We start from the raw sequence: 16,687 nt of genomic DNA on the forward strand, positions 1-16,687 counted from the left end.
CAGAATCTACATTTATGAAAAAGAGAGAATATATTGTTATGGGCTGAAAGTTAAAAATGAGAAAAAGGGAGAAGAAAGGTCAGATCAAAATATCAATTACATAAACACAAGGAGATTGTATAATTTTCTTCCAAATGATCAGTAATAAATACAATGATGAAAACAGCAATAGTGACTAGTACTTCTTTACCTCTTATTATATGTCAGGTACTATTCTATTTTATATTTACATACATACGAGTGCTTTTGATGCTCACAACAACTCCATTTGATCATTACTAATATTATCCATTTTACAGATGAGAAAACTGAGGCAAGGTGATGTTAAATACTTGCCTATGATCACCCAGCTTGTAAAAGACAGAGTTGTATCTCACTTACGCAGTCTTGCTCCATGACTTGCACTCTTAATTTCTACACTATACTGTTATAAAGTAAATATGTAATACATAATTTTTATCCTTCTCCATCCCTTGCTTTTTTTTCTGGAAATAATGCATTGCCTTCTTGTTTCCTTAAGATATTAAGTCAAATATATTCAGGTTACATTTTGGATACAGAGAAAAACGCTAATTTTTAAGAAGATATGAATTACAGACAAGAAGTCTGCTTAACCTCACATAACTTTTCATCTTATAAAGACAGAATATTATATCAAATTGATGACAACTACCCAACAAATGCTAAAACACTATCTTTCAAAATAGGGCATTAAGAAGGCAGTTGAGGAAGGTCTTTTAAAGAAAATTAATTTTTGAGTAAGTTTGCAAAAAGGTCTGAAAAGGAAAAAATACCCCACAAAACTCATTCTGTAAACTTTTTAAAGGAAATCTTTCAACATGGTCAAAATGCTCCTTCTCAATGCAGCCCACAGTGTAGAAGAATTCACATGACAATCATGTTTAGACAATCCGAGCAGTCACCTGGAGAATGGTATTGGGAGTCAGAACAGAGGGACTGAAAATAGCACTTTCTTAAACTTTCTGTATAGTGTACATAAATTAGGCTGAGGTATAGCCTATAGATTTGGAGAAGAAAAGATCACTGTTGGGGTCCAATCGGTAATTTATATGGTCCTCAGTGAAAAAGAAAGGGTGGGTCAGTGAACTCTACCTCCTGGCTAGAGCATATCTAATTCTTCTGAACAGTGCATTAGCTCAACTCACCAGGGAAGAAGTCTGGCCTCCAATTTCACTACCTAGGATTAAATGAGTACATTTGACTAGAGCATCTTTGGTGAAAAGGCTAGACAGATGAATGGATAGATAAATAAATATTCATCCATCAACCCATTAGGTCCTTGGAGACCTCACTTGGGCAGCTCAGGATGTTGGTGGTAGTGGAAAGAGTAGGGATCCTAGTTATTTCTGGTCACCTAATAGGAGATAAAACTAGCACTGCCCAAAATAGAGTCAATAAAAACTGTAGCAACACAAACTTGAACTATTTCCATGAGCCTCTCTATCAACCAAAGACCCAAAGAAAAGACAATTAACCAAGCTATAAGGAGATGTCCCACATGACAAATGGCACACACACAAGCTTTCGTGCACGTCTAAATTTATGTGGTAAGATCTTTTTTTTAACTGTAAGGGTTTCTAATTGCATGCTCTGTATTATTATAACAACAGTTGTAAATTATAAAAATGGAAACCTAACCAAGTTAAGAGACTCACTTAGTAATTTATCTTAAGCCAACTAGATTGTAAGCTGCTTGAGAATGAGTTCATGACTTGTATTATTTTATGTTACTCTGGTAGCCTAGCCTAATACTTTTCATCTATTGGGCCAGTAATAAATAACTCTTGAGTAAGTGAAGTCAGTGATAGTCACACCACCATCTTCTGGAGCACGGGCATCAGACAGACTGACTTCCATTGCTACATTCTTAAGCACAATCATCTAAAAAGAGCAGATGCCAGCTGTGCAAATGCTGAACTCTCTGCCATAAGGGCAGTTAACTGTAACATCAGACTGAAGTCATGAGGTCAAAGGACATTACTCCTGAACTGTGACTAAAATAAGAACTTTGCCTCATGCTTTCAGATCTCTGGGGCAGAAAGTCTATTTGTTTTAAAAACACAAGGAGAGTTTAATTGATCATCACAATTATGCAGAACCAGATGACACAAAGCCATTCAGCTTGCTGCTATCCATGCCATTTTTCAGAACATACAGTGCAAAAGGATATGGAAACACCATTCTTATCAACAGTTTCAAGAAACATGACATTGAAGTAATGGCTTCTTTAGTCAATATTATCTTAAAACACCAAATACAAGTGTTATGGTTTTTGTTTTTGTTTTTTTTTCTTTTTGCGGTATGCGGGCCTCTCACTGTTGTGGCCTCTCCCGTTGCGGAGCACAGGCTCCGGACGCGCAGGCCCAGCGGCCATGGCTCACGGGCCCAGCCGCTCTGCGGCATATGGGATCCTCCCAGATCGGGGCACGAACCCGCATCCCCTGCATCGGCAGGCGGACTCTCAACCACTGCGCCACCAGGGAGGCCCTAGTATTATGGTTTTAAATAGGTTGTGGTAAGGCAAAATCCCTACTCCCACTTATTTTCCTTGATCATGGGATATTCCATACACATGCATTAAGTAATCATAGTCAAGTCTTCCATATAAACAAAAAGAAAATAAGCAAGATGTACCACATTATTTCCTGTACTTCAATTTTACACACAGAAAAAAATAATATAAAGCACCAAATTTCTTCCATCTGTAAAGTAGTTTCAGGAATTTAACAAAGAGTCATATTTATACTAAAAAGTAATCAGAACTTTTCTGGTATTTTTAAAAGGTTGCCTGTATTTTCTGATAGCTATCAAGATTTTCTCATTAAGCCTATGAACAAACAAAATGAATATCATTTTGTAAGTACCATATGATGGATGCATTGTTTCCATGATAAATTGACAGGGTGTGGCACTGATATCTGGGAGGCTGTCTTATTTTATCTGGTAAACATAAAAAAAAAGGGTAAACACAAGAGAGAGAGAGCTTTTCTTAAGGCAATTGCTAAGCAAAGGCTGTCACCTTTCCTTATCACCTTGGGATGTGAGAATGAACAGATCAAGCTGTTTCAGTATTTTTTACTTTCATTGGGCCAAATCAAGATCTTAGTAAAATTTCAAAATGGGTATAGAGCAAGGAAATAACCCAATGTGTGTATATAGGGTCATAATTCATCATATGGCTTTATCAGATAAAGCAAATGAGAAAATCCTGAGCCAGTCATAAAAGCATGTCCAACTCTGAGTGACTTGTCCTTAAGATGGATCTTCTGTAAATAATTAAATTAGTGGATTTTTTTTTTTGCCCTGCCCATCTGGGTGGAAAGAGAAAAAAAAAAAAAACCATGTGTGCGCATACACACACACACACACACACACACACACACACACACAGGAAAAGTCCCAAAGGCTAAACCTTACATTTAACCTGTTAGTGCAAAAGAGGTATTACCATATTTTGAATTGTTAGCAAGATCCTTGAATTTCAAATTGCAAAAGAAAATCAGCATGTTTATTATAAATAATCTGTTTAGGTGTGATTAGCAATTTATGAGAAATATAATCTATTTTATGGCTACAAAGATTTATATTTATAAAAATTTGAATATTAAGAAATTTTTAATACAGATAAATAATTTGAAAGTATTCTGTAACAGACACGTAAAACCCAACTAGGTTCTAAAAAGCAGCAGTTGTATTTAGAGAATGAGGGCCATTCTACCTGGCCCTGTTGACTGCCTCAGAGAACCTGAACAGCAGAGAGTTGGGAAGTGGTTACAAGAAAGGCCAATGGGAGTTGTAATGATGGGTGGGGAAGGGAGGAAGGAAAGACTATGTGTGTGTATGTTGGGTAGGGGAGAGGAGGATGACAGTTTCTTCTATTAAAAGGACAAACCAAAAATTATCAGTGGTCCAGGGAACTACAAGGAGGTGAGTATGACAGCATGGCTGAAAATATTTTCACTAGCTAGGGACTAGGCCTCTGCAAACAGAGCTTCACTGGGCTTACTATTAAAAGCAATCTGCAAAAGAGGCTTGAAAACCCAGGGGTCTAATATCAAGTGAGCAGTAGGAAGGTGACCTTTCATTCCGTTTGTTTATGAGAGGATTTGCAGACTGTCTCAGTGTGGGTCCAGCATCAGCAAGAGGCCAAAGGGGGCTGGTGAACTCAATGGGGTTTTTTTTGGTTTGTTTTTTGAGGTCGTATAATCAACTTAGAAAATACAGCTGGAAAAGAACAAGAAGGAAAGCTTGGTTTTTATATACTGTCTTACATTTTTGGGGTAAATGGCTAAATGCAAATTTCCTTTAATATTTTTTATTAGAGTACAGCCAACTTAGTACCAATTTAGGTACTGAATTTAGCCATTAGATATAGTACACAAAATGAAAGAAAAGAGACAAAAGGAAAACTGAGCAGGTGTAAAAAAGAATTGAATTAAGATTAAAATGCAAAGATAAACTGGATAGGAAATAGAAAGATGAAAATAGTTGTTAGGATGATGTTAATTTTTTATTTTTCCTTGCTTAACATTTGATAATTTAATAAATCTCACTGAAAAGACCCATATAAGAATATAGAATATCTTCAAGCAAAACTCATCATGCTATTTTTACAAAATGTTATCTGAACTGATTACTTGTCTATGAAGCGTGTTTACACTGACCATTCATCTGCAATTACTCGGGACGCAATCCCTGGTATATTGAAAGCGTCATATTTGAACTATCATTCACATTTGTACTTCACTAACACAAACACAAATTATTCCTGTGTAGTAATTACCTTTTAATATTTGTTAGGAGTTGCTTGTCTTTAGATATTCATTTTATTCTTTCATTTAACCAAGTACCTCAGGCCCTTTTCCAGAGTATTAAATTTCTTTTAAAAATATTCAATGTATAACCTGACGTTCCCTGTACCACCTCCCTCCCCAGCAACTTTTCACCTACTCTGAAAACAAACTAAAATGAAACCCAAAACAACAGCAAAAGAATAATGGTGCCAGAAATGGCTTAGAACACTGTGACCTCTTTAGTCCTGATTTAGTTACCGTCATACCAGAAAAGCATGCACACACTTTATAGACTACATGGCTATGACTGATGGATGATAGCCTGGCAGGGTTACCATAGCTAATTACAACATCATTCAACTAAGCCTACATGGGAGAAAATACCAGGCTCCCAAGGAAGACCAAAGAAGAGAAAGGAAAACGATTCTATAGCTGTTAACTTTTGAATAATCAGACTCAATAGGAAACAAATAGGATGAAACTCTGACCAAATGATGACTTATGGATTCATCCAAGCAAATGACCTCAGTTCCCTGGTCATTTCAACTTGGGGTTTCACTGCCCACAGCAGAGAGCTTCCAGTAACAAGGAACCCTCACAGGCTTGGGTGCTTTGTAGTCAGAATTCAAAGGCTCCGCCAGAAGCCTGGCCCAGCCCTGAGCTTTCGTTCTGCTATGTGTGTGGTGTGACTGTGTTTGTCTAGGATCAGATGCCAATACTTAAACTCACATTATGGGCACAGCAGCTACTTACACACTGCAGCCTAATTAAAGGAATAAACTTCCCCCTGCTTTATTTTTTTTCCCAAAGATCAGCACCATAAAGGGATTTGGTTTCTTTAAATATTCAGACAAACGATCCCACATGTTTCCCTTATTCAGTAAATTAGTCAAAGTCAGATAGAAAATGGTCACAATTTCCAACACTAATCTATGGCTATACCATATGATCTGGGAACTACTGAAAATAAAGAGAGGAGAACTCAATGTTTTGAAAATAATTATATTATAACAAACATACAATCATAATTTTCCTTTCAGTTTTGAAGAAGCACAAACACACATGGAAACAATAAAGCATCTGAGGCACCTTTCGGCTTTCAAGTCTCAAAAACAAGAATCACTTTCAAACAGAAAGTATCTCATCTTCAAAGTTTAACATACAAGAGGAGAATAAAGCTAATACCATTTCAACTCCAAACTTTAATCAGATTGCTTTATATCTGGGTAATATAGATCACAAGAGTGGCAACAACGAAGCTTAAAGTACTTTTTATCCTGATACACTGTTTAAATTGCATTGCTTAAATAATTATAACTAAAGACATATTTTCTCATGGAACCTTAACCCAAAATAGCAAATTTCTGTCAAGAATACTGAGGAAAAATTACCAAAAGTTTCAAAATAAAACTACTAATTAACTGGGGCCATAGGATGGAAATTGACAGGGGCATGGAGTCAGATTCAAATTCAGCTTGGAATTAATGAAATTCTCCTGGGACAATCATAGCCCATTAGAGCAAGAAAGGCCTATAGTATAGATGAGAAAACCATGGCCCAGGGAGATATGGCAGTGGCACATAAGGAAGTAACCTGTATGGTCTCAGTTCAGAATATTCACTTCTATAGAATGCCAAATGTGTCCTGATTTATACTTTGTTTGGAAAAATGTGATAGCTATAGGTTAAATGACTTGTCTGGATACACAGCTAGATCAAATACTGTAGGGTATGGAACTGACTCCATATCATCGGTTCTCAAGGGACAAGGATTGGGTCAACCTTGGACTACAGCCTCATGAAGTTTTTTGGGGAACAGCAGAAGGTCAGTTACCACTGATCATAAAGGCAGCAAAAGGATTAGTTGGAGAAAGGCTAAAGGACTCATTCTTCCAAACATCAAAGTAAGCGTCCTCACTAATTTTTCTTATTTACAGAAGGCTCTACATGCAGATATTTGAGATGTCAAAAAGGACAACAGGGCTTCCCTGGTGGCGCAGTGGTTGAGAGTCCGCCTGCCGATGCAGGGGACACGGGTTCGTGCCCTGGTCTTGGAAGATCCCACATGCCGCGGAGCGGCTTGGCCCATGAGCCATGACCATTGAGCCTGCGTGTCCGGAGCCTGTGCTCCGCAACGGGAGAGGCCACAACAGTGAGAGGCCCACATACCGCAAAAAAAAAAAAAAAAAAAAGGACAACAGTATCCACAATATGGGAGAAAAATTACCAGGTATCCCAAATATTAGCATGTTTGTTTCAGTGCAATTTTCCCCCAAACATATACACATGTGTGTAAGTGCATGTGTGTGCATACACATGGGATGAAGAAATAGAAGCAAATTCATTTCTGACACAGAAGGATTTAAAAGAAATTTTCTCCATATTAATTTTCTGGTACTTCCTTATTAGCTTTTTATTTACAGCTATTCATAGTATATATTTATTAATTTACACTCTATCTCGTTCCAAAAGGATATAAGGTGTTATTTTATCCCATATAGTATTAAAAGGTACAGATAATTGAAACCTACAATTAATCCAAAAGATGTCATGTAGCTGAAAGCCAAGAAATGCAGGTTCCAATTCTACTCCTTTAACCAACTAGTTATTTGACATCACAGCACACACTGAGTCTAAGCTTTTACTTGGTCACTTGTAAAATAATGTTAATTGCCTAGAAAATTGCTCTTATGAAATTCTATGGATTACCTATTAACAGATCACCTTTTCACAAAAGTTGTTCTAAGAGGTGCTAACAATTCTCTTGAGTGAAGGTAGGTTTCTTTGCTGTAGGACTTCTAAACGGTATTAAGATTCTCTACTGCCTACTCAACAGCCTTCTGCATCCCTTTCTTCCCTGCTAGTATAACCAATCTTATGTGTACAAAGAGCAAGTGTGAATGAATTAAAATAGCATCTACAATTTGTGTTCAATAAATGTTATTAATTAACTAAAATCAAATATTTGTTGAAATCCCAAAACGTGTTAGGAAGTACCATAGGGCTCCTCAAAGAAGACCTGGAAAACTCCTGAACTAGGTGATTTTAAAGTCTAAATGGGCTCTGTGAATAGGATTCTTGGCTATTCTACCTGGTGTTTGTTCTACCCTGTCTCTTCTTTTAAATAGACTCTTAGGTTAGCAATCTCTAGTCTACACAGTACTATGTACTGGCCAACTACAGAAACATCATAATATTGAAGTGTTAGAATGATTTGCTAGTTAGGGTTGAGTCAGGGCTTAGTCGTTTAGCATTACATTAGAAAATCCATTACAAAATAAATGGTAGGAAATAATTTAGATGAAGTTGGAATTATGTGTTTGCCCAGTTGATTTAAAATTCATCTTGCAAATGTAAAAATATATATACCCCATTAGCTTACAGGGTGCAAAACTATGAATCCCTTTTGGTCAGTAGAAAATTTCTTCACCTTTGAATCCCTTCGTTGTTGAAGAATTAAGAAATGCATTTCTGGTACACTTACCGTACTATCTTGAAGGTTTATTTGGACAAGGTTTCACAAACAAGGGCATATTTGAGCTTGAGTTTAAAAGGTGCATACAATTTCACCAAGTAGAAAAGAGGCAAAGGGGTGAGCCAGGTGAAGGGAACACTAACTACAAAGACACAAAGGTTTGAAAGAAAGTAGCAAATTTAGGGAATGCCAAGTGGCTTGTGGTAGCTGCAGGTTAAGGTGACTGTGGAAGAGAGGCTAGTAATAAAAGTGGGCAGACAAGAAGGGGATAGATCATGAAGAGCTCCTGAATATGAGCTTCCTGCATATTCTGTGTATAAGTGTTTCATCTTGGAAGATAAAGAAAAAAGAGGTGGGCCCAACCACTGTCTGCATGTATGGGGTGGGGGGAAGGCTGTCAGTTTTTAACAGGATACTGATGATGACTAACTTGCACTGGAGAAAGATACAAAAATTATACTGAATGTTGGGTGCATTTTTATTTCAGTATCAGTAAAATCTACATTTCTGGTGATTAACATGACCTGATGGTAAGAACATCTTGATCCCCAATAGCTGTTAAATTGTGTCTCCTTAAGTAAGATAAGCATGCGAACCGATAATGGTTAAATTCCCCATCGTCTTGGATGGATCTCAAGAGCGAGAAAACCAGGGAGAATCAGCCCCGCATGTGTTGTACCAGCCTGGGCTAATGAGTCCCATGAGAAGTAGAACCAGTTCCAGTGGCCTCTGAGAGCCGAGTGGGGAGCAGAGAGGATGGGCTGGGGCTTTGGGGCGTGGCATTTTATATGCCCCCTGTGATGAAGAATCGCTGGAACACACATGCTACTCCTCTGACTACCCCCTCCCATTCTTCATCTAAACAAGCTCTCAGGGTGGGCCTGGCAGCACAACCAGATCACCTCCCAGAAGAGCCATTCATGGATACTGCATCTGCTGCCAAGCATATCCCTCCATCCCTGTGTGCCCAAGCCATGACCACACCCTGCCCTGAGGGCAATGAAAGGAAAACAGAATGGGCAGATACCAAAGCTGGTGGCTTTGCTTCTGTCTTTAATTCCTCTATCTGAGAAACTCAATAAATATTTGTTTTCTTTGCTTTTAAAGTTCCAGAATGTAAAGTCCTGAGTCTGACAGAACCATGAGAGTAGATAAGGGATGATTTCTTCATCCTTCATCCCTGCCCAAATACCTCCATCTAATTCTGAGGAACTGTCTGCATCAGCTTGCTAATGAGTTTGGACACGGTTCTCCTAACAGTGGGAAGCCACTGGAAGTTGTTGAGCAGCGGAGTTATGTAATCAGCTTTGTGATTTAGAAAGGTAGATCTGGCAGAAGCAGAGATTGGGGAAAGCAGGCCCTGTGAAGAAAGAGGTCAGTTTGAGGCCTCTGTAGTAGTCTGATTGATGGGAAAGCTCTGGCCTGCTTCAATGGTCATGGACATGAAGGCTGAAGAAACTGTGGATGATGGGAAGAAAAGGAAGGAACAGGATATAATGCCACAGTTTCAGACTGAATGGCTGGAAGGCAACACTGACCACCAAGTAGTGAAGGCTGGCCAATCTCACCATTTCATCTGTGACACTAGGTGGAATGGGATTTGAAGCCAAGTAGTTAAGCATTTTCAGGGTTTGATATATACTCACAAAATGACTCTCAGGAAAATGATATCACTGTATTATTTTACAAATAGCATATGAAAGACAGCACAGAAAAATTGTTCCTGACACTGGAGCTAGCAAGGGTTCAAACCCTAAGTTCGCCACCTAACAGCTATGTGACTTTGGAGGAGTTATTTAGCTGCTCTATGCCTGTTTCCTCTTCTCTTAAATTAGGGAGATAATAGAACCCAACTAAGTATCACGAGGCTTAAATGAATTGTTAGGCATACAGGATTTAGAATACGCGGTGCACTGCCTTGAGTTCTGTGCCTGGCATATAGTCACCACTGAATAAATATAATTTCCTATCTGTGTCTGACCCAAAATCAGTACTGAAGAAGCAGAAAGCCCACCTTCAAAGATGGGGAACCTCAGCTTACTTTTCTTCCTACACTGAACGTTATATTGCTCAGATGGTTCAACAAAAGCTGAAAAAGCTGAAGAAAAACAACCTTTTTTCCGTGAGAAAGCTCATTAGAGAAAGGTGAAAAAACAAATTCCCAGGCACAGGGGTACTCTGAGGTTCAGCCTTTTGAAGACCACAGTGCTTGCTTATAAATTGAATATTAAAACAAGCAAGAGCAATTTTCTCCTTTCGTCTTCCCTTATTGCCTAATTTTCCTCCCATATTATTTGCATAATGGATAAAAAGGCATCCATTATGCAAATGAATGATAGGGCTGTGAGGTTGCTGAAGCCACAGACTTCACTCCAGATGAAGAGAAGCTGCCACAAAGCCCTCCAATGACCGAGTTCCAGCAGAACTGCTCTGCTAGCTTCGTTTCCAAAAGATAGAGAGAAATTATGGAGATGATGGGTCATTCATTTCCACTAGGTTTATTTTAAAAGGGGCACTGTAGATGCTTTCCAGAAAATTAGTACAAAATATAGATATTCAGTATTGTGGCATGTAAAATAAACTTTATAATGTATTTTGTTTCAAATGGCAAAAATTATACTATGTAAAATTTTTACAATTTTAAGCATATGTTTCCCTTTGCAAAGTGGAAAAAAACCTCTATTCTACCTTGAGAATTAACCTATAACCAGTGCTTAGAGCTGTCTCAAAATGTATGCATACATTCAACGGGAATAAAAAATGGTTTTAAGTACCAAAATATTAGTGGATTTTCAAAACTTTATGCTGTTAAACTGACCTAAAATTATCTTTAAGAGTTATCACCAATAACTGACATTATTTATCTTGGAGTCATAAATTCACTAAAACTTTAGAAGAATGTTTATTTTCTCTTTCTACCAACACCTTCAAAACAAATATAACAAAAGGAAATTCTGAGCAAAATCACCAGGTTGGAATAAATCAGTAGGACAGAATTAGAAACTAACTTCAAAATGTTTCCCCCAAACTCTGAGTTATACAATTTGTGGAGAAGAAAAAGGCGGCTAAAACAGAAAGTGACCTTTTATTTCTAGCCTGGATTCCTTGATAACCCTTAGCTTTTTCCAAGTGACTTTTTTCAGGGACTTCGTAAAAATTTTAAGCAGTCCTCATATACTACAGATGAAGCTCATCATTTACAGTCCAACTCCTTCCCAGTAACTTCAAGGATATGCAATTCAGATTCACTTGCAATTCAAGAAAAAACTCCATCTACTGCCTGAGCATCAGCAGCTGCAAAGATCTACGTAAAAAAAATAATTTAGAGAAAGACAAACCAGGTGTATTTTTTTAAAGGCAAACACTAACAGGGTAAGTCATAAAGTAGAAGAAACTCATAGCCAGCAAGATGAGGTATTTCAACCAGGTGAAAAGCATACCACTAAAATAATACACCTACCTAGTTTCAGAGCAGAAGGGGTTACTTCAATTTCCCCACCGACTGGTTTAAACGCAGCCAGTTGGGCAGCCACTTCTGTCTCAAAAGCATCTGGGCTCTGCCGGCCTGCGTGGTTTCCACTGGGGCTCTCGATCTTGTGGAGTGGTTCTTGTTCGTCAAACACAGCAATCAGCTACAAACAAATCCAACAGCACTAATTACTTTGTAGAACATGCATATCACATGGACCCTGTATCTAGCTGATTGTGATCTTTATTTGGTTTTTTAAAAAAATGACCTCTTAAAACTGAAAACTTTAATGTTACTCTAGCACAACTCTTAATTCAATATTATGCCTAAAAGTGCCATGGCCAGGAAATAATTAATGGTTTGTTTGTATATTCCTGAAATAGAGATCCAATTTTGGCTAACCCTCTGGAAGGAATGAAATGGCCGCCACCTCCCCTCACCACCTTTTCTCATATGCCTAAGAGGACTTCAGTATCTCTTTCATTCAAGAGCGTTGCCAAACATGGAAGTTGAATATGCAGGATTTGAACAATAGACTTACATGGTAGAAGAGGACATTCCAGGTTTAGAGAGGTAAAGACGATAAAATCCCTAACTGTAACTGCCTTTCAGACACAATCATAATAAGTAGAACCATACATACATGTGTATATTTACACACAATCTGCGTTTATCTTGTACACATAGATATCCCATTTGTATTCATGCCTGTAATTTCGTTATTTTCCTTCATGGCTAACTCCATGTTGATTGGTTTAAGTCCAAAGACACTAAACCTCAGAACTTTTAATTATTCCCATCTTCATCTCAATTTTATTTCATATGAGAACTATGCTTCTCATCATTAATATAAAAACGTTTAACTGTTCATCTTCAAGTCATTTTTCTTAAAAGAGGGGCAACATATAATAAAATAATCAAGTAATTGGGCAAACACTGCTGTATAAGTGGCAGAGGCAGCCCCGCTGAATTTGCGTTTTTGGCCAGCAGACAGCATCACGATAGGAACTTCCAATGGCTCTCATCAGCTGATGAGGAAAAGTCCACATATGAGTGCAGTAGGCAGCTCAGGGATGTTACTGTCAATCCATTACAGTGCAGTGTGTGCAAACTGAGAAAACTGCTAGTAAATTTTCAGATATTTTCATTCATTAAATAAAACAAACCTACTTATCATTCAAACATTTATTTAGGAAAGGCACTCAAAGCCCCATTCATAGGGGAACCTTGTTGGCAGTAGTATTAATAACACCAGTGCAGGGTTAACCAATCAAAACATCATAAATTCCAAGTTCAGTCTTTCAAAAGAAATGAATACAATTAGGGATATGCAAATTGGCTATTCAAAAATAACCTTCATAATTGACTACTCATTTCCAGTATGGAGACTTCTTTAATTGGAAAATCCAACAGTCCTCTCGCCACGGAAAGAAATGCTACTCCCAAGGCATTATTTTTAATTCTTGAAATTGAGCACATACATTTTCTATTTTTAATTGGTAGCACTGATGATCCGATTTGAGATGCCTTAAATGGATTAATAATGAAAGATTATTCTAGTATAAAAATAATCAGGAGAACTATATTTTTCTAATCATCTGGCCAAAATGAAGAGTTTAACACTTCAAATCCCGAAAAGGAAAACAAAATCAACTTTTAAAATGTGACAGAAGTGTTCTTTTCATCACTATTCCTGGGACATAATTTCAATTTTACATATTGGTGAATTCTAACACATACTTGTAACATTTATTTTAATAGACTCATCAACAAGGCAAAGTGGCTTATTATGCTGGTACTACAAACAGTTTTGTGTAAGTTTTCCCTCTTGCTACATCTGTAAATCTTAGTATATCCTATGTGCCTGAAATAATGGCAAAAAGAAAAAAAGAATATCACTCAGAAGTATAATACCAAAGGTTAAACTTGATAGCGCATAAATAAATCATTATCTATGGCTCTATGTAACCTTCTCTCCTTAAAATACTTCACTGTTTTCCATACTATTCTTATATTCACACAAGGTCAGAGCATATGCAGTAACAATGTTATACTATTTATCTAATGGGAACACAGTGTAGTCAGAGAGTTTGTTTCCCAAAGTGACAGACTAAACAGTAATCTGTACTAGAATCTAGTCCAATCCAGGGATTCAGACCATACTGTAACCATTTTCCAAAAAGAGAGGCTACAATATGGAATGTTTACAGTTTGTCCAGGAGGATGTTATGCCCTAAAGAACGTGTATTCTACTCTTTGGAGATACAGGCAAATACACAACTTTCTCAAAGATGACAGTGAGACCTGGAGGCTCCCCAAATCTCATCATCTCTTTGATTAATTAATTGTTTAGTCTGTCTCCCAATCTCATGATTGACAGGAATTATCTCCACAGAGACTACTCTGGATGTCTGGATGAATGGATGGAATAAAGTCTCTACTCCTGGAAAGAAGAGAATCAGCTCCTGAATCTGTGGCACCCAGACAAAGTCACTGGTACCACAGGTGCTGGCTGATAAGAGACTCTTCATCCAGTCTTCATCTCAACATCTACAATATATCCAGACTTACACTTGCATCAACACTGATAATTAATTTAAACCCTATGCTGTAGGTCTCTGTTAGCTGGATTACTTGATTCATCAAGAACACCTACATTACTGGTGACACAGTTCCTGGTGGAGAGTGTTACAGAGAAATGTAATTAACATAAACCATTGTTCTAATCCCTCAACAGAAGGCAGACTGATTTCCAAAGTGTCCAGTGTATGAAAATGGCCTTATTCCACCTTTAAACCCATTCAAAATTACCTTTCCCACAGCGATGAGTTGAACATTAAAAAAAAAAAAGTTATATCTTTATAAAAATTTTTCTGTTAAGGTTCCATTTATACTAAACTTCTGTGGCATGTGGGAGATTTTCCACTGACACCTTAGGGACTGCAGTAACCTCAACTTTATGCAAAATGCAAATAGGCAATATTTGATTTGGATGCCTTCCTCTTCTGCTGTCCTATCCATCTTCTGGTGCCCCTTCTGTTCTCCTTATGTGTTGCCAGTATTTTCATGTCACCCAGTACAGCAGTGACATTTTCTTAAGACCACATGATCCAAAATGATCTGTTCAAACAGACTTTATTTCCAATCAAAACTCCCATCCCCACAGATCTCTATCAGCATTTAGGCATCTAATCCCCAGATACACACAGGTAGGTCAGTTTACAAATATGCTATTCACTTGCTCATCAAAAAACCGAAACCAAAAACAAATCAACCTTCTCAAGACTCACCCCTACTGATACCACCCCATTTCCCACCTTCCATCTAAAGCCAAATTTGAAAGCTCTCCATAGAACAGTTTCCAATCTCCGTCCTCCTATTCTTTCCTGAGGCCCCTCTAGACAGGCTCTCACCCCTCTCTTCCACTGAAACCGCTCTTATCAAGACCAAAAACAATCTCCACAGTGTTAAATTCAAAGTCGCGTCTCTGGCTTGATTTTAGGGCACATTTGATCACTGCTTCCTCCTTAAATGGTTTTCTTCACTTACCTTCCAGAACACCACATTCTCTCAGTTTTGTCCTCAAATCCCTGGCCCCTCCATTAAGTTTCATTTCACTTATCTCTAAAAACGTTAAAGTGAATACCTCTAAATTTGTATTGTGATTGAATTTGTCTCATGGCAAAGATATAAGTATATGCTGATAAATTCCATACTTCAATCTCCAACCCAGAGCTTCTTCCTGAAATCCAGGCTCATATGGTCAACTGCCTAACCTATCATGTCAGAAACTGAAAGCTGATCTTCCAAAGCTCTTTCCATAAGCTTTTTGCATCCCTAATTAATGGCAATCCATCCTTCTAGTTGCTCAGGCCGAAAGACTTATAGTAATCCTCAATCCCTCTTTCCTTCCCTTTTTCCCCATCTCTCATACGCCGCACACACATCCAATTGGTCAATAAATGTCAAAATATAACCAGAGCTTAACCACTTCTTACCCCCTCCACTGTCACCTCTTTGGACCCAGCTACTATAGCCTCTCCCATGGGTTACTGCGAGGGCTTTGTGACTGGGCTCCTTGTTTCCACCCAGGCTCCCTTTCAATCCACTTTCAACACAACAGCCAGCGTGATCTTGCTGAAACCTAAGGCGGATCGCATCTCTCCTCTGATCAGAACCCTGTAATACCTTTCCATCTCACTTAGAATAAAGCCCAAGTCCTTGCAATGCCCTGTATGGTAATGGGCTCCCAGTCAAGGTTCTGACCTCATGTCCTGATGATTCTCTCCCTTGTTCTCAGGATTCTATCCAGCTATGCTATCTTCTTTGTCCCTCTTTGTCTTTACATTTGCTGTTCTCTCTGCCTGACACAGTCTGCCACCAGATACCTGCATGGCTTGTTCCTCGATCCCTCACATGTTTATCTAGTGCCAGGCTTTCACTGGCCACACTATCTCAAATGAAATGCCGCCTCTCCCCCTGCCCCACTTGTCATACTCCCTTCATTTTTCTTTATAGTATTTGTCACCACTCAATGCTATGTTTTTTTCTTATTTGTCTTATTTATTTGCCTGTCCTCCCTGTAAAACTCCCTAGGAAAGTATACTAGATTATAAGCTCCAAGAAGACAATGATTTTTGTCAATTTTGTTGTTTGCTGTATCCCTAGAACAGTGAATTAGAGATGGTAGGCACCCAACATATATTTGTTGAAATAAAACAAGTGAAAAGAGGCAAAAAAGGATATGAAACCTAATATAGCAATGCAAGATAGCTAGATTTTTCATATGTTTTTAAAACACTAAAATTAATTTGTTAAATGAATGAGTATAAATGACCAATATAAACCTATAAGACACGCAATGCATCATCATCATTATTGTTGCTTCCGTTTTGTTATTATGGGGGGAGAAGTTCCTCACTTTCTATTC

At 38.0% G+C, this 16,687-nt stretch overlaps 1 protein-coding gene across 3 annotated transcripts in view; it reads right to left on the reverse strand.

The window, feature by feature from the left end:
- PARD3B (par-3 family cell polarity regulator beta) overlaps positions 1-16,687 on the reverse strand; it is a 1,067,283-nt gene that overhangs the window by 658,654 nt on the left and 391,942 nt on the right. For all 3 annotated transcript variants that reach the window (XM_060106399.1, XM_060106400.1, XM_060106402.1), the window contains exon 3: positions 11,749-11,920. In XM_060106399.1, coding sequence (XP_059962382.1) covers positions 11,749-11,920 — 172 coding nt within the window. The remainder of the gene's footprint in view (positions 1-11,748; positions 11,921-16,687) is intronic.

The sequence above is a fragment of the Mesoplodon densirostris genome, chromosome 8 (assembly GCF_025265405.1).
Source record: "Mesoplodon densirostris isolate mMesDen1 chromosome 8, mMesDen1 primary haplotype, whole genome shotgun sequence".
Classification (NCBI taxonomy): Eukaryota; Metazoa; Chordata; class Mammalia; order Artiodactyla; family Ziphiidae; genus Mesoplodon; species Mesoplodon densirostris.